Source organism: Passer montanus, unplaced genomic scaffold (assembly GCF_014805655.1).
Source record: "Passer montanus isolate IOZ18808 unplaced genomic scaffold, ASM1480565v1 scaffold9, whole genome shotgun sequence".
Taxonomy (NCBI): Eukaryota; Metazoa; Chordata; class Aves; order Passeriformes; family Passeridae; genus Passer; species Passer montanus.
The window spans coordinates 7,115,662-7,143,113 of record NW_024374367.1 but is presented as its reverse complement, the minus strand read 5'-3'; the positions used below and the strand labels follow the sequence as shown (position 1 = coordinate 7,143,113).

At 47.0% G+C, this 27,452-nt stretch overlaps 1 protein-coding gene across 6 annotated transcripts; it reads left to right on the top strand.

The window, feature by feature from the left end:
• Positions 1-251: 251 nt before the first annotated feature.
• SLC41A3 (solute carrier family 41 member 3) lies at positions 252-27,167 on the top strand. 6 transcript variants are annotated; one of them, XM_039734115.1, is made up of 11 exons: positions 252-418; positions 2,086-2,402; positions 12,859-12,966; positions 13,782-13,853; positions 14,654-14,798; positions 16,850-16,996; positions 19,602-19,746; positions 20,651-20,730; positions 22,778-22,912; positions 23,696-23,844; positions 26,248-27,167. In XM_039734115.1, exons 2-11 carry the CDS (start codon positions 2,112-2,114, stop codon positions 26,431-26,433), a joined length of 1,458 nt encoding a protein of 485 aa, XP_039590049.1. In that variant the 5' UTR covers positions 252-418; positions 2,086-2,111; the 3' UTR covers positions 26,434-27,167. The 6 variants fall into 6 exon arrangements, with proteins under 6 accessions (XP_039590049.1, XP_039590050.1, XP_039590051.1 ...); XM_039734116.1 differs by lacking the exon at positions 252-418 and adding an exon at positions 951-1,039; XM_039734117.1 differs by lacking the exon at positions 252-418 and adding an exon at positions 1,621-1,926.
• The last annotated feature ends 285 nt before the right edge of the window (positions 27,168-27,452 follow it).

Here is a 27,452-nt window from a genome sequence, read left to right as displayed (position 1 = left end):
ATATTTTACTTTGAAGCTCATTGGTAAAATGATAGGAGAATACACTTAACAGGTCTAAAACTGTCTTGGCAACGTTGTTACTTTTTGAAACCGCGCTCCTTCCCCTCTCGTTTCTCACACCAAGACGCCGGCTTCTGACCACTCTCAGGGAAGCATCAGTTGCAAAGTAAAGACGTAAAATTACACCAAGTGAGTTGAAATTTAAAGCCTTGCCCTTATAGAGTGACGTTCAACAGCCACCGTGCACCCTGGACACGCAGCAGCTGCAGGGTTTCGTTACTGCCACTTACCAAAACCTTCAAGTCCTTTTGGTGTGCCCTGCTCTGAGCCAGGGGCACCGCTTTATCTGTAAGAGCCCTTTAGCATAGCATGACATCTGAGAGACTTCAGCAGGATATAAGTTTGCTCTGGTACTGAGGTATGATTTAATATCCTCAATTGTTCTGGAAATTTGAGCTGCATGATTCAGGAGACTTGCATGAGTATGGGTTACCCCAGTGCTTAGCGAGATTTATGTGCTTAAAAGTGATGGGCGCTGTAATCACATTTCTAACGCGCTGATGCAGGACGGGAGGGGAAGAAAAGCCGTATGAACGGGAGCTGTGCTCTGCCGGTGGCGGAGGCAGGCTCCTGCGCAGGAAGCTCGCAACACGAGCTCCCGAAAATGCCGAAACGAGGAGGGAAAAAAAAAAAAAAAAAAAAAGAAAAAAAAAGAAAATCCACCCCGACGAACCCAAACAGAGGAAACGTCTTTCCGCAGCTCTTAATTGCAGCCTCCTGTTTCCCGAGCGACACCGGTCCCTGCTGGGAGCGTCCCGCTGCTGCCGGGGGTACCGGGAGGGGCCCGGGGGTGCTGCCGGCGGGGCGGCGCGGGCACGGCGCCGGGGCAGGACCGGCGGCTGCCACTCACGGCGCCGCCTCCGCAATTAAGGCCTTCTTAACATTTTTGCCGCCGCGCCCAGATGTGGCGGGAGCCGCCCGCGCTCGCATCGCCCCGGCCCCGCGGGGACAGCCCCGGCCCGGGCAGCGCACGGAGCCGGTAAGCGCCGCGCACGCACGGACGGGGCCGCGCGTCCTCCGCCCGCAGAGCGGGAGTTTCCTCCCCACATTTTCCTCCTCTTTCTGCCCATCTTTCCTTCCTCCCTCCGCTCCCCCCCTCCCCAAGCCGGCATTGGGGCCTCCCAGCTGTTTCCGCCGCTCTCCAGATGTTGGGGGAAGAAGAGGGATGGTCCTGCCTAGGGTAGCGCGGGGCCTCGGGGTGTTCCGTCCTGGAAGTGAGAGCATCAGGGAACATCTGGCAGAGGTTGATCCCGATGGGGGCTGGCAGGAGGTGATGGGTTAAGGACTTGGGGCACTGCCTGGGCCAGCAGTATGAGTGGCAGTTCCATCAAGAAATGAGATTTGAAGGCAGAAAAAGGGCTGGTTACAATGTTGCATGTTTATTTTTTCTTGTAAGATGCTGTGGGGTCATGGCAATTTCTCTGTAGACAGATGAGTCATATAGTGCATGTGTGTCAACTAAGGCACGAAAGGAAGGAAAAGTATCCAGATTAGCACGAAGATCAAAGTAATGTCCTGTTATAGAGGAGTGGTGGGCAGCTATGCTAGGTAGTAAGCACAGTACACACCTGGATGCTGGTCCATTGCTGAGCTGTGGGATGCCAGGATATAAGGAAGTCAGCTGCTCCCATTTCTTGGCTAGGAGTCAGGTCCTGAAGAGGTTTGGATTCTGCTGCTCATAAGTTCTTTGTGACTCCCAGTGTAAGAGCTGGTGGGTCAAGAGTTCAGGCCATGTGCAGCACTATTCTTCTGGGGTTCTCAGGGGAACAGCCAGGATGCACAGCAAGCACTGCAGCGTGAGCACAGGCCTAGGAAGAGATGCAACTACAGAAAGAGAGATTGGTTCCACTCTACACAAAGTTGAAGGTAAATTAATTACTAATATTGGGGCCAGCAGAGTATCTTGGGCTTGGGGAGTAAGCGGTAGTTTGCCTTCAGGTTAATGGAGTGCCTGTCTCTCACCTACCTGATACTTCCTGTCTCTCTTCTTTTTGTTATCTCATTGTTTCTGACTTTGTTTTTCAGAAAAACTGTGATTCAAGAAAGGCACCATGAAAGGTGAGGAAGTTCGGCAGAGGAGAAAAGAGGGCAGGTCTAGGAATGGAGAGCGAGCCCGGCACAAAGGAAAGAGCAAGGGTAAACACAGAGAGAGCCGACTTGGCAGCCAGGAGGCAGAGGATGTCTCTCTGCATGCACAGCAGAAGCTGCTGGCTGAGGAGAAAGCAGCCATGGCAAAGTCACAGGAAGAGTCAGCAATCTCAATTTGCCTGCAAGTGCTCCTGCCATACCTCCTAGCTGGGCTTGGCATGGTCTTGGCAGGCATGGTTTTGGATTATGTTCAGGTAAGGGGAAGAAACTCATCTGACACACCTGCTGTGGGATAAGTGGGGGACTTTTCTTCACAGGCAGGGGATTTGCTCTGGGAATGGCACAGTAAGGGAGGATTTGCAGCAGTTTCCTATGCCAGCATGTCCCTCAAAATCAGCTATTATGTACTGTGCAGCTCTCAAGAGACACGTGGTGCTTTTCTGGTTGCCTTTCCTCTGGATAAAAAAGAGAACACGGTACTAAGGAGTACATGAAGGCTGATTGGGGATGTGGACTCCTAATTGATTAGTGATTAGGAATATGCAGAGATCTCCTCTTGGTCCTGGGAAGAGGGTGGGTGAGTGCAGCCTGGGGTGGCACGGTGCTTTCCTGCAGCAGACAAAGGGGTGACATCACTCATGGATGTAGCTCTGGACAGTCCTGCACCCTCTTCTTCCTTGCACAAGGCATCAGCCAGCCCAGCACTGTTCACATTTCATACAACAGCTCAGCCCTGCCTGTGCACCACGTCCTTTCCTAAGGCCTCACAGCAGAGGACTTGAATTCCTCAAGTCCCATTTCTGACTCTGTAGGGATCAGGGTAAGACCTTTCCTCCTATGGTACAGCAATACAGACCTCTAAGGCAATGATCAGCACCTAATTTTAGACAGTTTAAAGCTGATTATAAATTACCATGCCTCTGCACTCTGGGTTCCTCTCACAGCATGCCTTTTTGTTAACCTTTTTATTTGACTAACTAGCTGTGAGGTCAAGCTACCCTGACCTATCTGATACAGGGACACAGAAGCTGCAGTGCTTACATTGACAACTTTCACAAATGTGGGGCTGTGCTCCTCTGTCATTAACCCAGGGCTGATGTCCCTGAACTAGAAGAGCTATAAAGGCTTAGGAGTGACACAGTATCCTTAACTGACCTTAGCATGTACTTGATACCCAGCAGAATGCCTAGTCAGATCACAGAACACCAGGCAAATGCAGAACCCAGTGTCAAACTACTTTTTGTCTCCTTAGACATTATTCCCAAGAGCCTTGAACACTGAGCAGCTACTTCAGTTTTTATTTTTTAGACTTTCTAGAGCTGCCTGTTCCTATGGATCTCTGACATTAAATATATGTTTCTTCCTACTGTGGGTTATTAAAGTGCGAAATGCATTGCAGATGGGTTTGTGATGTTGGAGGAGGACTTTTCCTTCAATGTTTCTTCCCTGAGAGTTTTTTTTTTCTTTTTCTAGAGGGAACTAAGCCACTAATATGAACAGAATGTGAGGCAGACCTCATTCTCCTCTGAAACTGCAAAAATCTGTTTTCTGTTTTTGCAAATACAGAGCTCACTAACAGCCATCATAGTAGTGCTTAAAGTATGGGAAGTCAACTCATGCAACATCTCATAGGAAATGTGGCTCTTGGCAATGAGCACAGTGGCTGTTTGTGCATGACCATGGACTGCTTGAGCACATCTCAGCAAGGACTTGCTGCTGCCCTGCCCTCCTGAGCCAGTCCTGGCCTTTGCCTGGCTGCTGCTGCTGTTTCTGTGGGACAGCAGTGGCTCCCTGAGAGTCCCTGGGCCCCAGGCACTCTCCATCTGCCCGCTTCCATCTCTCCCCTAAAGCTCTCTTCTCTGCCCTTTCCTAAAGTGAGGAGGGGAAGAGCAAGGTTAGAAACAAAAATTCCCTGCTTGGTGTAACAGAAAGCTGCCAGAGTCAGGAGTGCAGAGCTCCAGCAGCTGGGATGTGCAGTCCCTGGAGAGCATCACTCTCCTGGGAGCCCGCGGTGCTGGGGTCCTGCTGCCTGCTGCCAGCACTGCCACCTTCTGAGAGCTCCTGCCATTTCTGTGTCTTTGCAGGGATGACAAGGTAGGCGTGAAACTGTGCTCTCAGCCACTTGCTGTCTTTCTGTTCTGTTTTTTGTACTGTGCCAGTGGAGGGGGGATGTAGATCAGGGTCAGGGCTCACCCAAGAGGCTGTTTGTGCTTTGACTCCTCCAGGACAGTGCTACTTGTTGACTAGCTGGCAACATGAGGATGTACCTGTGTGCAGAGAAGGGCAGCAGTGCACCTCTCCAGGTTTCACCATCTTGAGTGGCGCAGCCGTGAGTTGTTGTGGGTTTTTTTTTTAGTTTTTTCCATAGCTAGTTACAATCCTTTTCCCACTGTTGAGCAATGCTTTCTTTCTTCTCAAACCTAATATACGTTTTCTGGACAAATAAGGTATATTTCTTTGCCAGGAAAATGTGGTGCATCTCTCTACTGATAAATATGGTGTGGCTCTTTATCAGAGGCTCCTTAAATGCATAGTAAAATGGCCCAGTGTACACACACGGGTCACCTGCACCAATTACCTCCCTGCATACTGATTTATCGGTTGAGGGCTTTTTATGGTGCTTGCTTAGAAGGAGAGAGATGGAGCGTGATAAACTCATAAACCCCGTCAGGCTGGTGCTTTAGTACAGGATGTGTTGCTGCTGTGTTTCTTAATGTCATTTGAGTCATTCAGTCTCATTGATATTTCCTTTACATTAATGCTTCTGCCTGTCATCAATTCAGTTAGCTGATACAGTGGCATATGGGACTAGGTAGGCACATTATTAGAGCTGGAAAACCTATGTTTTTGTCCAGAAATTTTGTCCAGAAATAGTCTTTTATTTCCTTGAAGCCTCTGTAAATGACTAACTAGAACTGGGCCTTCATACTGACATTTCTCTCTTCCCAGCTGGTATAAAGAGGTTGGGTCATGTGTAGTTATTACAGAATTTTTATTAACCTGCCTCTTCCAGATTTTGTGGGACTTTTTTTCCAGTTAGATTAGCTGAAATGTGCTCTCCTGTTAGCTTTCAGCTAACTGGACCATTGTTAGGTGGTGGAGTCACTGTACACACCAAGGCAGCTGGGAGGGGAGAAGGTTTTAGGGGCTGTACCAAAATACCAGCCTAGAAAGCAGCGAAGGACAGAGCCTCTGCAGCTTGCATTTGTTTCCACTCTGTCTTGCTTGCAGGGAGATCTGCTCTGTCACCTCGGTTGTGTGAACTCAGACCAAAGGAACACTGTCTAAACGGCCGAGAGCTTCCTCAGTTCCCAATTTAGCTGCAAGCATGTCATGTTGTCTCCAACTCCCCCACAGTGCTGGGGACCCTGTCACAAGGACAGAGTCCACAAGCCATTAGCCTTTTCCTCTCTGCAGGGAATGTGAGAGAAAGAGTAGATCCATCCTAAAAGGTGGTTTTTAAAGCTGTTTGACCCTCTGATTCAATTAGTTTGCCCAAAATAATTATTAGAAAGGAGCCCAGGCATAATACCGTGACTCTTTTCCCTACATGCCTGACTTTGAGCTGAAGCCTTTACAGAGCAGGATACAAATTTTTTTGGCTGTATGTAGCCAGGGTGCAGCTCTGATTTTTGACCTTGTGTAAACTCCTTAACCATGAAGCCTCTGGGGTGAGACCCTCCTCTCAAAGACAGTACTTCCCAGGAGCGTGCAGGAGCAGCATGTTTCACTTTAGAACAGGAAGAGTGACCAGCTCACAGCGTGCCCTTTCCCTCTGTGCAGAGAGGTTATGGAGCTACCTTAAATGAGCTCCAGCTAGGACTCTTATCTTGGCCTTTGCAAACTAGCAGAAAGTTGAAGTGATGACAGCAGATAAGGCTGCTCGCTTTTGAAGCTTATTGGCCGGTTCTCTGAACTTTTTTTCCTCCCGAGAGCCAGTCATTCAGAGGTGCAGCTGGCACAGCCTGATTGTTCTGCCCCACCATGGAGCGGACACGAGGGGCCGGGGTCTAAAAGGGCAGATCTTGTGTCACCAGCCGGCTCAGCCATGTCACCTGCCTGGGGACAGACCTGCGTAACGCCGTCAGCTGAGAGAAGCGTGGGCTCCTGCTTGCCTTGACCTTTCTTCACCTTGGAGAAGTGCAGAATGGATCCTGGTTGGTAGCTCCCCACCTCCTCGGCCTCGGGACAGTGAGGAAAGTTCGGCAGTGCTTGTGGTGGGAGCGAGGGAGCTGGGCTGGTTGGCAGCAGGCTCACACATTAAACCGTCGTATCAAACGCGCGCCGCGCTCTGACGAGAAATGTAACCCGAGGAGAAAGGACACCAGTGTGTTTGAGCACGCTGAGGGATTCTTGTATGACTTGTTACTCTTTCAGTGCTGTAGCCTGAGCAGGTCTTACTGGTTTTTACTGAAGTGGTGGGAGCTGAATGGGGTGTGGGCTCGCTTCTATTCGTCCACAAGCATCTCTACAATCTTCTCTTCTCTTTTTTAATTCCCCCCTGGATATAAATCAGAGAAATTGTGTCCACCGAGTTTGCTGCCACCTGGGCTCAACCCAGCTGAACCAATTTTGGAGAAAACCCTTGCTGCAATCGTCTGGACGTGCTCCTAGGAGGAGAAGAAACTAAAGGAATTTGGCATCGTTGCTGTAGTTTGAGGAAAAACATTCCTTCTGGCTTTGGAGAGAGCTACAGAGAGGATCTGTGTCATGCCCTGATCTCCCTCCATTTTCCTGCTGAGCATGGGGTAACAGTGTGTGACCATGGTGGTCACCCAGTTGCAGCTGGAACTGTGCTTCCACGGCAAGAAGCTGAGAGGTTTCACCTGCAAGTTGACCAGGTCAGCCAGTGGATTTCTCCCAGAGACTTCATTCTCCATTGCCTCCCAGATTTTTTTGCCATTCCTTCTGGCTGGCTTGGGAATGGTAGCTGCTGGCCTCTTGATGGATGTTGTTCAAGTAGGTACCTGTGATTAGGCAACTTGTAGTGAGAGGGTGGGCTAAGGCTCTGACCTTGAGTATTTGAGCTTGTTTGTTTTTAATGAGCATGGTCCTAGCAGCCAGTCAGCAGTATGGCTGTAGGCTTTTCCTGTGCTGGAGGCACACCATACATCTCCTTTAGATCAGTAGCTGGGTTCCTTGTGATGTGGGATACTGATTTTCAGATGGCTGCCTAGCACTGTCTGAGTGTGTTAGACTGGGTGCTCCCTTTTCTCTGTAGAGCTGAACACTTTGGTAAAGACTCCTGTGAAGCAACTGGATCAGGCTGCAGCATATTCCCCTGTTGCATGATATCATTTCTTTCCTTCAAAAATTGCTGATAAGGAGATCTAGGTCAGGGCTGTTATTATCTACCTGTTTTACTTGGAGGCAAGTTCATGCTTTCATTTCTTTGCAAACAACCTAATATAATCTTTGGTCTAGAAAGCATTTAGATACCTTGATGAGAGGCATGCCACCATAAAATGATTAGCCTTGCCTACAAACTATGTGCTTCTTGGGCAGCTCCTGAGGTGGGTATAAATTCAGAATAACTTCCCCTGGCTGCCAGGGAGTGCTGCAGCATTTACACCATTGTGCCCCCAAGCAGGATCTATCCCATCCGTGTTTCCTTTGTACTGGTGGCACAAATAGAAATGCAAAATTTGATCTTGTTTGGGCATCTAATGCTGGTGGATTTACAAATCAAAAGGCTGGCAGAGTTTCTCAAGGATATATCCTACACTCTGAGCTCACTGGAGTACATTGGACTCTCTGGCATTAATACCACAGGAGGAGCTAAATATGGATACTTGAATGTTTGGAAAGACAATACCTTGCTTGTTTTTTTCTTGCACTGGAAGAAACAAAGAAGGCAGAGAAGTTGAACTAAAGGAAGCACAAGGAATATCAAAGAAGGGTTAACTGGAGTGGCACAGGCAGTTGCTGGGCTGTGTTTGTCATCCCCACCTTGTGCTGTGCTTAGGCACAGACCTGTCTTGCAGCATTACAGAAGTTCTCAAACTACCCAAGATGTTATGTTGATAGTTAGCATTTGTCTCAAAGAAGGAGAAAGACATAGCACATACCCACTCTGTACCTTGGAGTGAATAGCTGTTTGTCTAGAAGAAATCAATTCACTTGCTAAGAACTGAGCTGTGTTCAAAAACGTAACTGTATCCAAACTGAGGGGAAACACAGGCCACATATGTGTTACATTGCACCTGTCCTTTAAATAACAATGAGCAATCTAGTTTGGGTATTTTCTCACTTGACTCATAGAAATGGGGTCAGGTGTAAACCACAACCACAGGAAGTGTATATTTTGGTGAAGTATGTTGAAATGGAAATGGTCAGTCCATGAGTTCAGCTCCCAGAGGAGGGAGCCCAGTGCACTTAGAGCCACAAATGGCACAGGAGAGATGTCAGTGAGGTGAGCTGCCATGGTATCCACAACCCCACAGCTAAAAACAAAACTAGTAGCTGGGAAAATGCAGAGATCTTAGCCTTTAAAGGTTTGGGATATTGTTCTGTGCTTCTTTATCTTTGAGCTGTTTATTTTGCTGCAAGTGTGAGAGACACAAACTCACAATCCTGTCCAACTAAAACCTGACACTAAGTTTGTTTGCTGGAGGCCAGGTACCATAAGACTCATATTGCCAGGCATGAGGGCTCACATACTCAAACTACAGGTTTTTCAAGTCCAGGAGTCTGTTCTCTGGTTTGCCCATTTTCTAGTGGTTCTTCTGTCCAAGGAATGTTTTGCCCTATTTGTAGTTGCTGCAAAACATTCTTAGGAAACTCTGTGTCTGCCTTGGACAGGGAGATATATGGGCAAGCTTAAGGATGGTATCTACAGCATAGATAATACTGAGTTTAATCCTGCTGCCCTTCTTTTATTACATACAAAATATCTTGAAATAGCTTGGTTCTGTGTTGAGTCTAGCTGATGCTGTCTTTTGCAGGGCTCATATGGCTGTAAAGAGAGCAGAGTGTAAATTGCTCATTTGTATCCCATCAAACCTCTCAGGACTTTAGCAGTTTCTGATCTGCTCTGGGATGAAATCAAAAACTGTTTGTATTACTGTTTAAGAGAAAAATCAACAGAAGAGATTTATCTAGCCCAGTTGGCTCTAAGGCACAGAGCTGGGTCTCCCATGCTGTAGGAAAAGGATGCCCAAAGAAGATGTTTGCCATTTTCTCTTCCTGTGTGTGCAGGGGATGCAGTCTCTCTGCCGGGCTGATAGCACAGCACAGGTTTTTTCCTTCTGGACATTTCTGCCTCTGTCCAGTGGTCCTTGGCTGCTGGTCCGTCTGGATTCTGGGCTGGCTGGCATTGCTGGAGACCTTGCAGGGCCCTGCCAGTGTTTGGCCCAGTTTTTGACAGTAAGGTGAAGAATCATATTGAAGTTGGCTGATCAGATTTCAAACCAGAGAATTCAGGAGGAAAGCTTCCCTTTCATTTTCCCTCTCCATGCCACTGGAGTGGGACACAGTCCAAATAAAAGTCACAGATATAAGATAACTCTGTCCTTTGTTGACAAAAGCCATGAGATGATTAGCTTTGAAAAGGATTTTTAATTGGCTTGCATTTTGTAGTCTGGGATATTTTGATCTTTCTGTTGACTTGTTCAGAGCAATGAAAAACCTCTGAGGCTTCTGAGCTGCTGCCATGGGAGATGGATGGGGAAGGAACAGGACAGGTTGAGTCTGTGAGGACAGTGTGAGGAGTTCCAGCAGGGCTGCACTGGGGCTGGGGGCTGCACTGGGGCTGGGGGCTGCACTGGGGCTGGGGGCTGCACTGGGGCTGGGGCCTGGCTCAATGCATCCATGATCACCTCTCTTCCTCTAAGGGACCCCACCAGCAGATCCAGCTGCTGTGGGTAGAACATAGAATTACTAACCAAGCTTCTTCAGAGCTGAGTTTTAGGGCTGATTTTCCATTATGAAGATGTGAGGTGGGAAAGAGTCTCTTTCTGGCTCTGTATCTGCCTGTGTGGGTTTGCAATGCTGCATGGAACGTTTTTGTTCTTTCTAGACCAGTTTTCGTCTCGAGGGACAGAGACATTTCCTAGGCTTTGTCCAGGTGTCTTCATTCAGGTAATTCCTTACCTGCATGGCTCCAAAGTGCCCCACAGCCACTCCTCCAGCTGATAGTCCTGCAAGCTGATGGCACAGGCATCATCTGTTTATTCTGTATTTTTACAGTACTAACACAATGAAGTCCTGGCTGTTGTGGTATAAATCATTAAGAATCTTTCCTTAGGCTCTCAGTGAGTCACTAATGAGACTCAAATAGAGGCAATTAAGTCAGCTTTTATTTTTTTTTATTAGTACAGTTGTGTGATTATTAATTGTTCAGAGCTTTCAGGTGTAATTATATGTAAGGCAGAGTCCCAAAAAATCATACCTCATATGCTGAAACTTCTGTTCTGATGGCCTGAGACCTGCAAAATCTATTATGTCACAAGGATTGGAGCTTACTTAGATATACCAAAGTCATCTTTCCCAAAGATGGTATGCATGGAAAATACAAACAGTTGAGTTTTTCTGTTGCTTTCTATTTATGTCTTTTTATGTGCAAAATATGCAAGGTCTTAAGTATGAATTTCTGCATGCCTCTGTGCTTTAAATGGTTGGGAGTTTTACATTGTGACTGTGAAGTCTGTGTTTTCTCCTCTTTCTTTTGAAGGCGTCAAAGATGTGTTTGGGTCTTTATTCTTAATTACAGAGAGAGGAGAGAGGGGGACATGAATCTTTAAAAGAGATGTCCACCCCTGGCTTTTCTCAGGTATTTAAGTTCCATGTGAACATATTTAAACAAAACTGTAGTGTGTCAAATAATTTTTGTGTTGTTGGCTGTTTATGCAGCAGGAACGTACCTTGCACATTTTGAATCGTGCCTTTCCACCACTGCCAGGAAAAGTGCCTTTTTTATATTGATAATAACGTTTTGCCTGTTATCTGCACTTCTGAGGTGCCTCGCACCACATGCTCAGGACTGGCTCAGCCCCAGTTTCATTCATCCTGACTGAGAGGAAGCTGTGAGGTCTTCCCAGCAGACAGACAGCACCACCTTCCCACAGCCTCCCATGGCCCAGCCAGAGAAAACACCGAGCTGTTCCACCCTGTGTGTATTTCCTAACAGGCTGGCAGCTGAATGTCTCACCATTTGTTGAGTCTGTCCAGCCACCTGGATATTCAGGTTTATAGACTCCCAGTGGATGTGGAATCCCAGGGTGGGTAGGGATGTGCTGGTTTGTTTTGTCCTCTAGTGACAGAATTCGGGACCACCATGGGTACTAGCCAGTGACAAGTTGGAAGGAGTGAACAAATTGATCCTTCATGTGATGTGCAGCTAAACTATGGAAATCTGTGCCACAGGATGGCACATTGCTTGGAGGGGGGAGTTTGGATGAGGACCTGAAAGAGAAAGCCTTTCAACACTGGGAAGTGTGCAGAAACCCCCACCAGCTCAGTACCCTGTGGCAGGTAGTCAGAGTCTGGAAAATGCACAGGAGAGGTATCCCATTCACTTGTTTTTGTAGATTCTTGTTTTATACACCCATATTGGATTGTTGGCAGAGCTAAGGATGGGTTAGATGGACCTCTGATCATTGCAGCCACCCTTTTTTGATCTTAGATGTTGGGCTCATTACTTTTCCTTCATGCTGAGTGGCCCCATTCTGTGATTTCATCCTGATTTAAACCTCTCTGCCTACAGCAGGACTTTGCCAACACCCTTGAATGCACAGAGGAGGGATGAATTCTATTCCAAGGCACTCTATGGTACAAAAATTAGAGAACCTGTTGACCTGTCAGTCAACAGTTTCTTACGTTTTCAGATTGTCTCTGGTGTTGCAGCTGGTTCAAGAGCTTTGTACAGTTCAGCTTCAGAGGAACAACAACAGCCAAGATATTGGCCCAGTAGTTTGGCTTATGAGATATCTTAATTCAAAACCTTTTCCAGCTATACCAAGAATGTGCTTGGCAACAGGAAGACTTAGGAACTGCCTGTAGAGAAGAGATGCAAAAATCTCATTCCCTCCCCCCACCAGTCTTAGATGCTTGACTAGAAGTTTGGTAAGAAAAGACACACACAACTTCTTGTGCAAGATCATTTTCCAGATCTTTGGTTTTGTTCCTTTGACTAGAAGTTTGGTAAGAAAAGACAGACACAACTTCTTGTTGTGAGATCATTTTCCAGATCTTTGGTTTTGTTCCTGTGAGTTTGGTTAGCAGCAGAGGTACCTAGGTTCTCATCACAGAGGTTCTAGTGTTAGTACAAAGGATGGAGAACATATTTAATTTGGCTTGTGAACCTTAATTCCTTTTAATGTTGGTCTTGGCCGATGCTAAAGGCAGGTTTTAATTTGTGGGTTTCCAAAATCTTCAGTGCAAGGGATGGAGAACATTCTCTATTTAATTTGGCTTGTGAACCTTAATGACATTTAATGTTGGTCTTGGCTGATGCTAAAGGCAGGTTTTAATTTGTGGGTTTCCAAAATCTTCTGTTGCCCCTAGAAGGAAAGATCCTTCCCCATTAGTGCAGTGCTTTGTTGTGCATGAGATGAGGGAGAATACTGCAAGCTGAAAATTCCTTCCTTCCCTCCCAAAATGCAAAACATAAAATGCATCAGGGCAGCATCTGCCCCTGTGTGCACAGCACACCTGGAGGTGCTGAGAGGACGTGGCAGCAGCACAAGCTGAGGTCACTTTGTTTTCTTCCAGCACTGGGACGTGTTCCGGACAATCACAGAAGTGTTTATCCTGGTTCCTGCCTTGGTTGGCCTGAAGGGAAATCTGGAGATGACCCTGGCATCCAGGCTCTCCACTGCTGTGAGTGTTAACAAGCTGGTGGGGAGTGTTGGGAGGGGGGTGATTAGCAGGAGACATCAGGAGATTCTTCATTTATATAATCACACCGTGTATGAGAGATGCCCTTTTCTGCTAACTAGAAACTAGTGGGGTGTGAGCATTAAAATAATGTGTTTGCCCTCATTTTGTAACTGGAACAGAGAATTTCCATCTGCACTTTGAAGGTGAATTAATCCCTGGGTGGCCACTTGCTGGTATTTGGGGCCCTGTGACACATGAAGGAGACAAAGGCAGGGCTCCACAGCTGTCAGCTTCAGTGCTGGATTGCTTTTCTGTGGGTATTGATCCTTGAGGGCTTCCCAGAAATCCTACCTTGGGGGGAGCAGACTGAGGCTTCTTGGAACCTGCAGCAGCTTTTGCTGCTCTGTATTTGATCTCTTCTGTCTCCCTAAGCAATTTTTTTTTTACTTTGGTCTTTTTTTATTATGCCTCAGGAGAAATTATAGCTTACCAGAGCAATTTAGGGGGAACAAAGGGCAAAAAATGGTTTAATTTGTTCAGTTTTTTGTCTGTGTGAGATGTGATGGATATGCCCACTTCACTTTTAGCTGGGTGCCCTGCAACACCTCTGCACCTGCAGTGTGAGTCTCTGATGCCCCTGGGACACTGGGATGGTGGGAAAGTGTCAAGAAGGAAATGCAGGGAAGGTTGGGAGATGGTGACCTGCATTTGCCTCTTTCTGAGAGCCCCTTTCCCCCAGGGACCAGGTGAAACTGCCTTCAGCAGCCACCTGTACCACAGAAACAGCTTTTCAGAGTGTCTCTCTTGACTCCTAGGCTAACACTGGACAGATGGATGATGCCCAGAAGCAATGGAAAATGGCCACCTGCAATTTAGCCCTTATCCAGGTGAGTCACTTCAGCTGGGAGATGCAAAAGTCCCTTTTCTCTTGCTGTGTTGCAGACCAGCAGCAGCTGTTCCAGCAGTGCTGAATGCACAGCTGGTGATTTGGGGCAGGTATCCTCAACACAGCCAAGCAGAGCCAGGACTTGACCTCCAGTAAAGCTCTGTGTGGCCCCAGAGCTTGTAGTTTAGCTGTAAAACACATCTAGACATTCACTGCCTTTGTGGACAGACTGAACTAATAAAACTCCTTTTGCAGCAGGAGCTGTGGCACAATCCCTGTTTCACAGCAGCCCCTGGATAAAGCCTGTCATTTACTGGCACTGTTTGGGAATCAGCCTTGGGCAGGAGGGGAGAGATGGGAGAAATTGCCTCTTGTAAAGGCAATTCTTCTGCTTGTTAAAATCCAGGAGCCAGCCTAGAGTCTGCACATGGCAAGACCTCAGGGCTGGCAGCATGTGCCTGTGTGCTTTCCCTTATCTCCCTGCTCCAAGCCTCTGGAGTGCAGAGCTGATGGGGAGCCCATTTTTGTCTTGACCAGGGCTATTCCTTTGCTGGTGGACTCAGTGTCCTTTGCTGAAGTGTTATCTGCCCTTTGCAGGCCCCCAGAGATTTTCTGCAAACTTTGTCAGGATTTCTTTTTTGATCTAGTGGAGCCTTGCAGGGATGCTGTTTAAATACTCAAACAATCAGCATCTGTGCCAGGCTTTGCCCTCCAGGCTGTGGCAGTGCTGCAGTCGTGTGGAGCCAGGGCTGCCAGCAGCAGATGTGGGTGAGTGCTCACCAGCTGTGCTTTGGTCCCCAGGTCCAGGCCACTGTGGTGGGACTGCTGGCTGCTGTCGCTGCTGTGATCCTGGGAGCCATCTCCAAGGGCTCTGTGGAGCTGAGCCAGGCTGCTGTGCTGTGTGCCAGCAGCGTGACCACGGCCTTCATAGCTGCACTTTCCCTTGGTGAGTGGCTCTGCTTCCTCAGATCAAACATGCAGCACTCAGGTGGGGAATGAACTGTCCCTGTTCCTGCAGGGAGGCCCAGCTGGCATCCCTCTGCTCTGGCAGAGGGAGGAGGGATGCAGGGAGCTGTGTCTGCTGCTTTCATCCTCTCTGCATCCTGCCTTTGCTTCTCTTCCCCCGTGGTCTCTTGCTCACAGCATCCACAGGCAGAATCAAAATGTGCTTCACCTGACACATGAAAAGTGCCCCAAGCTGTGCATGGCTGTACAAACACCCCCACTCCGTGTCTCTTGGGTGTCACATGAGCCATCTACACTGTCCCTTTCCCAGGGGAGGGTGAAATAATGTCACCCAGGGAATGGAGGGTCTGTTAGCTGACAAATCCAGACCACGCTCGAGATGGATTTGGGTGTCCCCACGCCCTGCAGTTTGCCTGCTGTGAGCTGGGAGCCAGGCAGTTCTCTCCCCTGGGCTTTCCTCTTCCAGGGGAATGTGATGGGCTGGACAGCAGGAGCTGTTCTGAGAGGACTGAAGATCTCCAGTTCGTGGGTCTGCCATACGAGGGCAGCATGATACCCTGAATAGAGCAGCTGGCACAAAGGATGCTGCAAGCTTTCTAAATGAAAGGGACGAGTTAGAACAACTGCATATCCCGAAGCTGGAGTCAAAGGCTGACTGTGGATGCCTTTGATGAAAAACGTTGGATGAGGCAGTTGTTAAAAACCAGCAGCTCAGCTTTCATTGCTCTTCCTACAATCTCCCTGCTTGGTGTGCTCAGAGAGGCTTTGCTGCTGTGCTGTCTCGGGTTTGACATCAGTTTTTTCCCTGGACATGCCACAGGCAGCCTGTGTGTGGGTGTGCACGATGGGAAGCTGCTGTTTTTATGGCCAGGGAGGGGAGCAGCATGAACTGTGCTGAGGGGAGGGGAGTGTGGGTGTCTGGGAGGGCTGCTGTGGAAATGTCACGCTGTGTGAGGATGTGTTTTTGTGTAAGGGATGCTGTATAAGGGAGGATGCATATGTAGCATTTCTTGGGGTAGAACTGAAGCTCCTGTGCATGCTCAGCTTTGGAGGGGCTGGCAGAGAGGTTGTGAGCTGGGGGGAATCACCATTTCTTGGGCTTCCTTTGGTGCAGCCTGTCAGCCACAGAAGGACTTTGAAGGGGTGTCATGTCTTGTCTCAGGGCTGCCTTTGCTAGTTAGCAATGCAGCCTGGCCAGGGCTTATTCCAGGTGCTTCTTCCACAGGCCTGTGAGAGATCTGATGGCTGAGGGATTCCCACATGTTCACCAGAGTCTGGAGTTTGTGCTCCTAAACTTACTTGGGCAGGCAAAACCTCTCTTCTCCCCAGCAATGCTGAAAAGCAGCTCAGTATTCCAGGTGCCCCTCAGAGGCCACCACCATAAGCCCTTGACTCTGGAGCTGCTCACAGCATCAATATCCACCCAGAGCAAATTAAAGCAGCCCCAAAGGCTCTGGGACATGAGGGCTCAGTCTGATGGCTGGGCTGAAAGGCTAATGCAGGCCACTGTAAGGCTCCTTGGTGATTCAAACTTTGAGAAATTGCTCCTTGGTGATTCAAACTTTGAGAAATTGCTCCTTGGTGATTCAAACTTTGAGAAATTTCAGTCTAATATGGAAAATAACTTTGTGCTGTGGAATCCAGAGGAGGGGATGGCACCAAGAGGCTGCTGCATGCCTGCTGTGTGCTTATCTATGAGTGTGCTTCGTGCCTGGTCCTGCTTCAAGGCAACAAAGATTAGGCTGCTCAGGAGGGGAGCTTCTACATTTGGGCTGCCTGCTGGTATCTGCTTTGATCCCTGGAATTTGCTTGTGTGCCTCTGGGCCCTTGGTGCAGTTTATAAGGACAGAGTCATGCACTTCAGGTTGGTGAAAACAAAAGGACAAATTCCTGGGGGGGTCCAATCTCCAGCTGCATGGTGCTGTTGTGGGTAACGTGCTTCTTGCTTCTCCTAGACCCCCACATCCCTGCAGCTCTGGGGTAAAACACAGCCAAATGCTCTCTCTGATGCCTGCTCTGTGTCTTCTCTAGGTCTGGTGATGATTGGTGTGATCATTGGAGCAAGGAAAGTTGGGATCAATCCAGACAATGTCGCCACACCCATAGCAGCGAGCCTGGGAGATTTGATAACCCTTTCCCTCCTGGCAGGAATCAGCAGCACACTCTTCAAATACATAGGTACAGTGTTCAGCAGGGAGCTGCAGCTCAGCAAGGGAGCTCACAAATCCTTGTGAAATTACTGCAGGCTGCCTCAGCATTTCTGGCATGATTCAGAATGGAGGCTGCCGTGCCACTGGGGTAGATAAATGACCAAAGAGGCTTTTTCCAGGCTGTCTTTTAGTAACAAACTGGAAGGCAGAGCCTGGTAAACACAAAGGGATTTGTCAAAGAAATGACCAACATGTATTGTGCAGCTTTGGAACAGGAGGCTGACATATGTGACACTGACTCTGTTCCTCGATCTGTCACTAGCCAAGCAAAACTACCTCATGTGCATGGGTAATAGCAGGTCCTTCTTCACAAGGCAGTTTCAGGGGTTTGGCACTAGTAAAATATTCTTTTATGCTCTCACATGGAGAGTCATGGATGAACAGGATTTTCAGTTGGAGGGAAGTAGTCTGCAGTGTTTTTTGCCTGCAGGATTCTTGAGTAGATGCTGTGGTCTGGGGTTAGCTGTGCTGCTGGTTGCCAAAGGCTTGGGCACCTGATGACCCTCAGAAGTTCAAAACATTGGTGATATATGTCTGCTGCTTTTAAAGTGTTAGGCTATTTACTGTGAGCCTAAGCTAGAACAGAAATGGGAAAATAAAAGGATCCAGGAAACTCAATTGCATTTGAAACCCAAACTGTTGCTTCAGACTGAGCAGAAGCAGTGAGGCAGCTGTTCTCAGTTTGCATAACTCATTCCATGTGCAAGCACAAGTGAGGGAGTGAAGGAGCACACACTGCAGGGAGAGGCCTATGAATCGCTTCCATCCTGTCCTCCTTGAGCTTCAGAGGTGCTTTTTTTAAATAGGATTTTTCCATGATGCCATTGCACCTGCTTCTGTAAAGCTAATCTCTCTTTCACTTGCTGTGCCTCAGATAATATCTCCCAGGGAGCACAGGGCAGAACAACACGATAACCTCTATGGCTGTGACCAGAGAGCATTTCTGGGGTTGCCAGAGTAGTTTAAAGAGCCTCTTGAGATGGAAAATAGTCAGCACAAAGACACCAAATCATTGGGAGCATGAAATGAAGCAGGTAGAAGGATGGCACTGCTGATGGTGCTTGAACAAATCCATTTCCCTGCCCAGTGTGTAAGAAGGTGCAGGTCACACTCTAAAAACTTCTGGGTCTTACCAAAATGTGTATGTATCCTGAAAAATACTGATGAGCCTGTAAAGTCTGAAGTATTCTGTACCACCTGATACAGTACCTTCTCCTTCTGCAGAATATCCCCTTGCCAGAGATATTTTTTTCTCAATTTTTTTTTAATTGCCTCTGGTCCTTCTCAGTCCTGCATAAAGGAGATACAAACTGTGCCAGAGGGTTTCAGCTTCCTTATGGGCTGCTGTGAGAGAATGTAGCAGAACTGGAATGTGGAGCCTGAAGACCATTCATCCTACCAGGAGTCTTTCTGTGGGCTCTGATAAGGTTTGATCAACTCCAGTGCTGTGCCTGCGTTATTTAAGAAGGAATTAATTGCTCAAAACAACATGTGGTGTGGGTAAGAGACCCAGTACAGCAGCTAGATCTGTCATACAACCCACCTGTCCTAGATGACTCCAGAGGGCAAAGAGCATTGACAAAACTCTTAACTCCCAGCAGGAGCTGCATTTCAGTGCCCACTGAAGCCTCTCAGGAAGAGTTGCACCTCTTTGTGTAAGAGCCTTTCTCTCACAGCAGATGCCATCACGTCAGTGCTGTCGCATCCAGGTAGCCCAAGGCCCTGGCAATGGTGTTTTTAAAAATGCACACTTTGAGCTGCTTCATCTCCCAGATTACCTGCAAAGCCAGCATTACATCCCACTGCCTTTGGCCCCAGCTCAGAGACCAGATGGAGAGCTTTGTTGAAGAAGCATTTTTGTATCAAAAGGGTTGGCATCAGCCCCATTGCTCGAAGGTGTTTCTCATGCTTCTGAGTCATGTTTATTTTCTTTTAGTGCTGCACATCTTATTTTTTAATTTCTTTGCTTCTAAATATCACTGCAAGTCTATGCCTCTGCTGAATGGAAAAAGCACCTAATGGAAACACATGCAAGCTAGCACAAAAGAAACCCCAGATCTGAACTGGCTTATAGGTGCCAGAGAACATTTGTTCCTATAGAGCAGACCAGCTGCTCAGCAATTCTGCTAGCTTGCCTCCTAAAGTATTTCTTACCTCTTGTTTTAGGTGAAGGTATGAGGTGTCTGCCCTAAGTGGGATACAGCTTCCACCCAGGATCTTCCCCATTGCCCTGCTGTTTGATTTGTACCCTGAAGCCAGAAATTTTGTAACTTTTCTTCTTTCTTAGTTGGAGATGGAATTGGAGAGTTGTTCGTCTTCAAATATAACTTTCTTTGAATCCTGCTGATTTTCAAACAGCATCCTCCAGCAGTGAATTTCAGGGATTAATTATGGATTTCTGTGGTGGAATGAGGTGGTTTTGTGGGGACTATCATGTTTCATGTGATTTTTCCTGTAACATAACTCGGCTGGAGCAAGAGTCCTGCTGCATTTCTTCCCATCTTTGTGCATTATGATTTTGGCAACCAGTGAAGCTAAAGGGAATTTAATTCGAGATTTCTTTCCCTTGCCAGATGTGAAGTACCTTTCTCCTCTGATCTGTGCTGTGTTCATTGTCATGATCCCTCTCTGGGTTGCTATTGCCAAGCAAAGTCCTTCCCTGGCTGAAGTCCTGAAGTCTGGGTGGCAGCCAGTTATTGTTGCCATGAGCATCAGCAGGTAAACTGAGGCACGGCTCCCAGCCCTGTGTGCACACTGCAGAGACACCCTGGGCTCACTTAGAGGGCCACCAAAGGTGACACTGGCAGGGACAGCAGCAGGGTATTTGCCCAGAGCTTCTCAGCCATTGGTGGCTCTCCAGCAGACTCTCTTACAGTCTGTAAAGTTTGAAGTACTGTGTGCCACCTGATGCAGCACCTTCTCCTGCTGCAGAATATCCTCTTGCCAGACAAGATTCTCAGTTTTGTTTTTTTTTAATTGCCTCTGGTTCTTCTCAGTCCTGCATAAAGGAGATACAAACTGTGCCAAAGGGTTTCAGTCTGTCTTATTTGTGAGACAGCTGATAAGGAGCCCCCAAAGGACTGGAAAAAGCAAATCATTCTGTCTCACTCGCACATCCAGGCACCACATGGGTGAAAGCCAGGAAACTGAAAGCACAGATGATGATCATCACAAATTGTCAGGCTTTGATCATCACAGATTGTCAGGCTTCAACCTCATTCTTATCCAGCTGTAAAGAGAAAATGCTGGTAAATGGAGAGCCAGGTAGTTCCTTCTTCCTGTGCTACATCTTTCAGCTGAGATCTGGAAGAGAATTTTTAAAAACTGCTAAGTGTGATATAGAAGTGTAACAAAACTTTGTGGGAGGATGATAATGCTTTCCTAACCACTACTAGTTTTGCTTGGGGGTGTGCAAGGAGGTTCTTCTGAACTCATTATGCCATTAAAAAATCTGTAATGCATTCTGTAGGTGGAAGCTGAGCTGTAAAAGCAGTATATGGTGAACAGTCCAGCCCTGGCACTGGGGAGGATGCAGTAACCCATGGCACTGTGCTGTTTTCAGTGTAGGAATTGCCCTGGGAAAAGATTGGTCCAACTTCATTTGCTGTCCTTTTCTTAACAGCATTGGTGGGCTCATCCTGGACAAAACTGTAACTGACCCAAACTTTGAAGGCATGGCAGTTTTCACACCTGTGATTAATGGTAGGTTGGGTATGGGGGTTCTATGCATCCTTTATTTATGCCTCCGTTCCTCCCAAGGCTTCTGGCATCCACCATTGCCCCTACATTGAGATCAGTGTTCAATTCCCTGCTCCCATCATGGGTGGAAGTGAAGCTACTGGTCATCATCATGTTCCTGCTTATGTTTGGAAGTGTCTCTGGAGCAAAATAGCAGTGAGGACAGAGCTGTGCAAAAAGGTTAACAGCATCTCTGAGAGCTGCATTGACACTTTTCAGAAAATCAGACCTACGGGGATGTCACAATAAATCAATTTTCCCTTGTTTCCTTCCCTCCACTCAGTGATTTGTGCAGTGCAATCATCCCCTATAAGAATGTTGATAACTATTAATATAATTAGATTATACATGTGTATGTATCTGAGAGATTATATGCATGGATTTGATATAATTTGATTTATATATATATATAAACACATTTTGTATATATTTATATCTATATCTATATTTATATAATTATATATTATATTTACATTTTATAATCTATATTTATTTATATTTATATTTATGCATGAGATAAATATCTATATTTTTATATATATAAAGATTATATGCATGGATTGGATATAATTTGATTTTTATATATATATCTCAACATATTTTGTGCATATATTGATATTATATTTATATTTATATTTATATTTATATTTATATTTATATTTATATTTATATTTATATTTATATTTATATTTATATTTATATTTATATTTATATTTATATTTATATTTATATTTATATTTATATTTATATTTATATTTATATTTATATTTATATTCATTCACAGTACTTTTATGCACTCACCTATCAGTACAAACTGCTGGGGATCCTGGTATCACTGAAGATCCACTAGCTTATTTTTCTGCTATTACAACATTCTCGTAGGACAGGCCCATTCCAGGGAAACCCAGGTTCCCAGGGCCTTGTGCCACCCTCAGAGCGTGGTGTCCTGTTGCAGTGACAGAGGGAGTCACCCAGCTGCCACCTTCCTGCACCTGCATGAGGACTCCGACCTTGCTGACCAACCCTTTCCAGCACAGCTAGTGAAGGAGCCAGCCTGGGAAAGTCAGCAGGAATTTGGCTGAGCAGTGCCAGCCCCAGAGCTGGCTCTGTGGGGACAGGTGACCCGTGTGGCAGAGCTGCTGGCAGAGGTGTGCAGTGCTCTGTGTCTCTGCACAGGCAGCTCTTCACTCTGCCCGTGCAAAGCGTGGCAGGGCACGGCTCAGGTCCCACCTTCAGCTGCAATCAGACAGCCTGAGTATTTTCACTTTGATTCCCATCTGGAAAATATCACATTTAATGATGATTTCTTCTCCAAGGAAGGAAAAACATGAGAAGCCTGTAGCATCTGGCTCACCGTTATCTTTTCTGTGGCATTTCCACCCTGAAAATACTTAGGGTGGTGGAAGTTTGCTCCACAGATCATTATCCCTCTATAGCTGCTTTTTCATGTTTACCGCAATTAATCAGTCTGGAATGAATTAATTTACTTTAATTAGCTAACATTTTTGGGTTCTAATTCGTTCTCATGATTCCTTCTCATTTAACAAGTGTGTTAGGTACCTTCAGACAGACATATAATCATTCTCTGTGACTTTTTGTTTTCTTTCAAACATAATGTTTCTCTGAGTGAGTAAATCCAAGAAGTGGCCATGAGCAGCATCTGCATTGCTTTCCCCAGGTATTGCTCACTGTGTCCAACCAGGTGCAATTAAATAATCTTCAGAGGCCACGTGGCATTTACATCCAGTGCTGGGGAGAAAGGGAAAATGTTTTCAGCCAGCAGTCAGAAGAACACAATTACTGGAGCCTTCCTGATTTTTAGGAGCTGTTCCTGCAAAGTGAAGAGTGCAGCACCCCTAGGGATGCAGGGATCAGGTTTTCTCTTTCTCTCACTGCTGCTCTCAGTGAATGCAGATTGCCTCTCATTAGGCTGGGTTTTGGACTGCTATTTCCTGCTGTTTTCTGCTGTGGTGAAGGTGGTTTACAGGTTTTCTGTGTTTTGCCCTCACAGGTGTTGGAGGGAATCTGGTTGCCATCCAAGCCAGCCGAATTTCTACATTCCTGCACTTCTGGAGCATGCCTGGTGTTTTGCCATACAAGATGAGGCAGAATTGGCCCAACCCATGCACCACATTCTTCTCATCAGGTAGACCCTGAACCCTTGGTGTCCATGTCTCTCTGTCATCACAGATAGCTCCTTTCCCAAGCCTGGCTGGTGGAGGATCAGCTGGGTTTCAATGACAGAACTTTCCCCTTCCTCAGTATTCACTCAAAGAGGAAGCATCCTTGCAGTGGGCAGCATGAAAAAAAGGCTTAACGCATATTTGCTCACTGGCATGCAAAGAAAGTGGCCTTCAGGGAGCACTAAAGAAAGTAATTGAAAAAGAATCTTAGATTTGATCTAACAGAAAGTCATTTTAATGGGCGGCCTACAGCCATCACCTGTGGACAGAGCAGTGAATAGACCACAATCTTGCTGAAAATCAGCAATTCCTCCATCTTCAGCACTGGAAATACTTAAGAATCAGCAAAAGTCAGTTTGGGGTCTGTTGTCTTTATAGAGTTCCTCTTGAATTTCTCTGTTAAGTTGAGAGTTGGTGCTAGATCCAACTATAAACTGGGAAAATCTGTTGCAGTAAGGCACAGCAGAAGTTGTGGGAGGCAGAAAGAAGCTGAGAGGAGTTTCTGCAAAAATCAGAGTGGATCAGCACGAAGCACAAAGCCTTTGGCATGCAGTTTCAGTGCTAGACAAAGCTGCTGGGCTGATCCTGCAGATGCTTGCTGTGTTTGTGTGATCTAGAGAAGGCATTAGCAATGAGGTTGGTGGGAGGGGGCAGCCCCAGGTTTATGCACTAAAATATGAACTGTGTCCTGTCCTCCCCTCACCCTTCCCAACTCCTCTTACCCCGTTTCTGTCTCTGCTCTGCAGGGGTGAATTCCAAGTCAGCCCGGGTCCTGTTCCTCCTGGTTATCCCAGGGCACCTCGTGTTCCTCTACACCATCCATCTGCTGCAGGGGGGCCACACGTCCCTGTCCTTCACCTTTGTGATGTTCTATCTGGCTGCTGCTTTGCTGCAGGTAAACCCCAGACTCTCATCCAAAAGGCATCTATCAGATAACATAAAACCAGCATTCTCCAGGTTAAAAAGGAGTCACAGTAAAACGTTCAGCAGCAGCCTCTGTTTCCTGTCATTTCAGGTGTGCTTCTGCCAGGAATCATGTACATTTTGTAGCTCCAGTAATACCTCACCCAAATTGCCAGGCTCTAGTTTCCCACATGAGCACAACTGTGCTTTGGGGCAAGTGAGGGATCGGGTGTGAGAGGAGGAAAAACTTCTCGGCATCCACTGAGCTGCAGTAAGTGTGCAGAGACACACTTAGCAAGAAGCACCTTGTTTGAAAATGTTCCCTCCTTGGGTCTCTAAGCTCCAAGTATTTCCAGGCTGCCAATAGTTACCCCAGCAAGGTGAGAAGCAGTGAACTGCAGCCAGCAGGTTTCCCCACCCATTTTGTAAACCACTGTCACATTTTATAGTGAAGACCTAAGGAATCCCTCTGGGCAGGGCCTTGTGGGCAAAAAACAGAGAGAAAGCCCTGAGCAGTTCATCTTCAAAAGTAAAAGCTCCTGGTAGGCAATGAGCAGATCATCTGGTTTGTTCTGCTTGTTCCCTTTTGCTGCTTTTCCTGCCCTGTAAACTTTATTTTTCTCACTCAGAAATGCATGTGGCTGTTGCCTGAACTCACAGAGCTCTGACTTCACTTGCCCTTTAAAATGAGTGATTCATTGATTTGCATGATGAGGTGGCTGACTCTCACTTTGCCTTACAAGCAGCCTTGTGTCTGAGGGTGAATTCCTTGTGTGTGTAAACAATCAGTTTTTCTCGACCTTTGCACAGCCCTAAGCCCAGAAGCACAGCCACAGTTTAAAGGAAAATATTTATTCTTCTCTTTATGCATCGAGGTAACTCCTCAACCAAAGCCAAGCATGCAAATTCAAGAATAAATGACAGCAGAAAGAGCAGCATCCCAGCAACACCACTGACCCCAAAAGATTCCTGTGGACGCCAGTGGAGGAGGGTACACTCAGCCTGGCCCTTTTTTCCCCTCTGTTATACTTTATAAAGAAAGACAGAAAGAAAAAGGGGGAAGTTTGGGTCAGTTGGAGGAAGCCCAAGATCAGAGCCCAGAAAATGTGACCTCAGAGGAGTGATTGAATGGACTGGGGTTAACTATTCCAAAGTAGAGAGACTTGGGAAAAGTCTGGTTAACAGCCTTTAAATTGCCATATTTCTGTAGGAAGGGACAGAATAACATTTGCTATGTGGTCATTAGGGGAGGAAACATGAAGTCATGGGTTTCAAATAGAAAAAGGCAGATTTATGTTGGGAAAAACAAAAATGGGGGAAAAAAAGCTCAGGGGCTGATTGCTTAGAGTGTGGCATCTCCAACTATGAGGGTTGTTTAGCACAAGTTAAACAAATTTTCCATCAGGAAAGACGTGGTTGTATTTGATCCTGAATTGAGGAAGACAAATGATCTATGTAAAACTCGCAAGTTTCCAGCCAGCTTTAGTTTCTGTGATTCTGTTATTTAATTTACTTCCCCATCTCTCTTCCTCCCTTTCTCCCAACCCAGCTTGCAGTTTTCACCTTTAGAAATGCTGCCTCAGGCTTTGGTTCCTGATGTGCTGTGGTCTCCCATGGAGGGACCACAGATGTGGGGTGCAAATTCTCTCTTCCTTCTTAATTCAATTAACTAGACAGTCTTTAATCTTTAACCGAAGTATTTTTTTCTGCCATCTGTTTATCAGAATTGGGAATGAAATAAGAATTAAAAGAAATCACAACAAAGATTTTTAAACTGTTGAGATAAAAAAAAAAGATTTATTTTTTTTTAACATGTCAGTTCTGCTTGGGATAGCTTTGATGTAAAAACTGCCTCAAACTCCAGTTGTCCACTGAGACTTTTAGGAAAAACAAAGTAGACGTGATCTGAATTTCTAATGGAAAAAGGAGGATGAAGAGAAAAAAGTCTGTCTACGAACTTGTCCTTTGGGGTTGCCTGCATATTCACAGAAACCCTTCAGCTGGTGGAGTGAGTGGAGCACTCCCATTCAAGGCACAGGGGTAGGAACTGCACCTTTGGGAGATGCTTTTGGTGTGGCCAGGCAGGGCTGGTGAGCAGTTCAAGCAGGGTTCCACACTTGTGGCTGGCAGCAGAGGGCTGTGGCACTGTGGGTTATGTGATGCCAAAAGGTAGGAGCCAGCTACAGCCATCCCATCCCATCCCATCCCATCCCATCCCATCCCATCCCATCCCATCCCATCCCATCCCAGTGAGGAACCTCAGCTCTCTGGGGCAGGTGTGAGTGCTCAGGGACCCCTGTTAGCTCTGGCTCCCTGGCCATGGCCACCTCACCTTGGCTTTGAGCCCAGGGTTTGTCTGTGACCTTGTCTCTGCCCTCCTGTCTCTCTCTCCCAGGTGGGGATCCTGCTCTACGTGGCTGACCTGATTGTGCGCCTGATGTGGAGGAAGGCTCTGGACCCAGATAATTTCTCCATCCCCTACCTCACTGCCCTGGGGGACCTCCTGGGCACTGGATTCCTGGCCATCTGTTTCCGCCTGGTTTGGCTCATCCACGGCACAGACATGAACCTGGGCAACTGAGAGTCCCTGTGCTGCTCTCGTCCCCGGTGTGACACGGTGCTTCCCTCCGGGCCACCGGGGTACCTGGCACTCAGAGCTGGCTCACCTGGCTGGGCTGGGCTCCCCTGGCACCCCAACACCCACCTGCCCTGCCCTCTGTGCCTTACAGCCCGCCCACCCCAAGGGATCAGCACCCACAAACTCCTGTCCTTGCAAGGGAGCAAAGCGGATTTAAGGAGCTCCCCCTGCTCACACCTGGCAAACAAGGCAACAAGGAGCATTTGGGCCACTGGGGAGGAAGGAATGAAGGAAGGAAGGAGCATCTGGGCCGTGGTCTCCATCCCCAGCACTGTCACAGCCCTGAGGCTGCTCCACAGCCTGCCAAGGTCACTGCGTCTGATCCTGCAAGTGGATGTTGCAGCCCCTCCATCAGACTCTGACTTTCCACCAAGGGAAATTCTTTATTCACCCCACTTTTCTCCTGCTCCTGGAGTGGCAGAGCAACCAGGTCTTTAAACTTGTCCTGTCTCTATCGCTCAGAGGCTCAGGATCTGAGGCTTGAGGCTGCTGGCTCATTCCCAGTGGAGGTTATCTAGGGATACCACCTACCTGCCCTGGCAGCATTGCTGGTGTCTGACCAAAAAGCTGGTTAGATTGCATTTTGGGGGCAGGAAGGTTTGTTTTTACGGTTTATGAAATGTCCAGTAGTTAAAATGTTTATAGAAACATAAATAAAGTGGGTAAAAAAAAAAAAAGAGTAATGCTGTGGATTTGCAGGTTGCTTTTTTCTTGCCATGACTCTGCCTGGTATTAGTTCTAATTTGTCAGGTAGAATTTCTTGCTTTTTTCTCATCCATTGAGGATTGGACAACACAATTTTAATAGGGCTTCAGGAAAATCAGTGTTTCCTAACGAAGAATGTTTTGACACCCACGTGTTTCAGGTCAGAATTAAAGCCTTTCCCACAGTCACCATCCACTCATTAACAATTGCTCTGCAATGAGTCCAGGAGCTGCCTGTGTTGGTCTGGTGGTGATCAG

Bases quoted from the DNA above. Each gene is read 5' to 3' on its own strand.
- SLC41A3 (XM_039734115.1), top strand. From the start codon at position 2,112: ATGAAAGGTGAGGAAGTTCGGCAGAGGAGAAAAGAGGGCAGGTCTAGG. The intron at 22,913-23,695 runs GTAGACCCTGAA...TCTGCTCTGCAG, and splicing joins CACCACATTCTTCTCATCAG to GGGTGAATTCCAAGTCAGCC. The intron at 23,845-26,247 runs GTAAACCCCAGA...TCTCTCTCCCAG, and splicing joins TGGCTGCTGCTTTGCTGCAG to GTGGGGATCCTGCTCTACGT.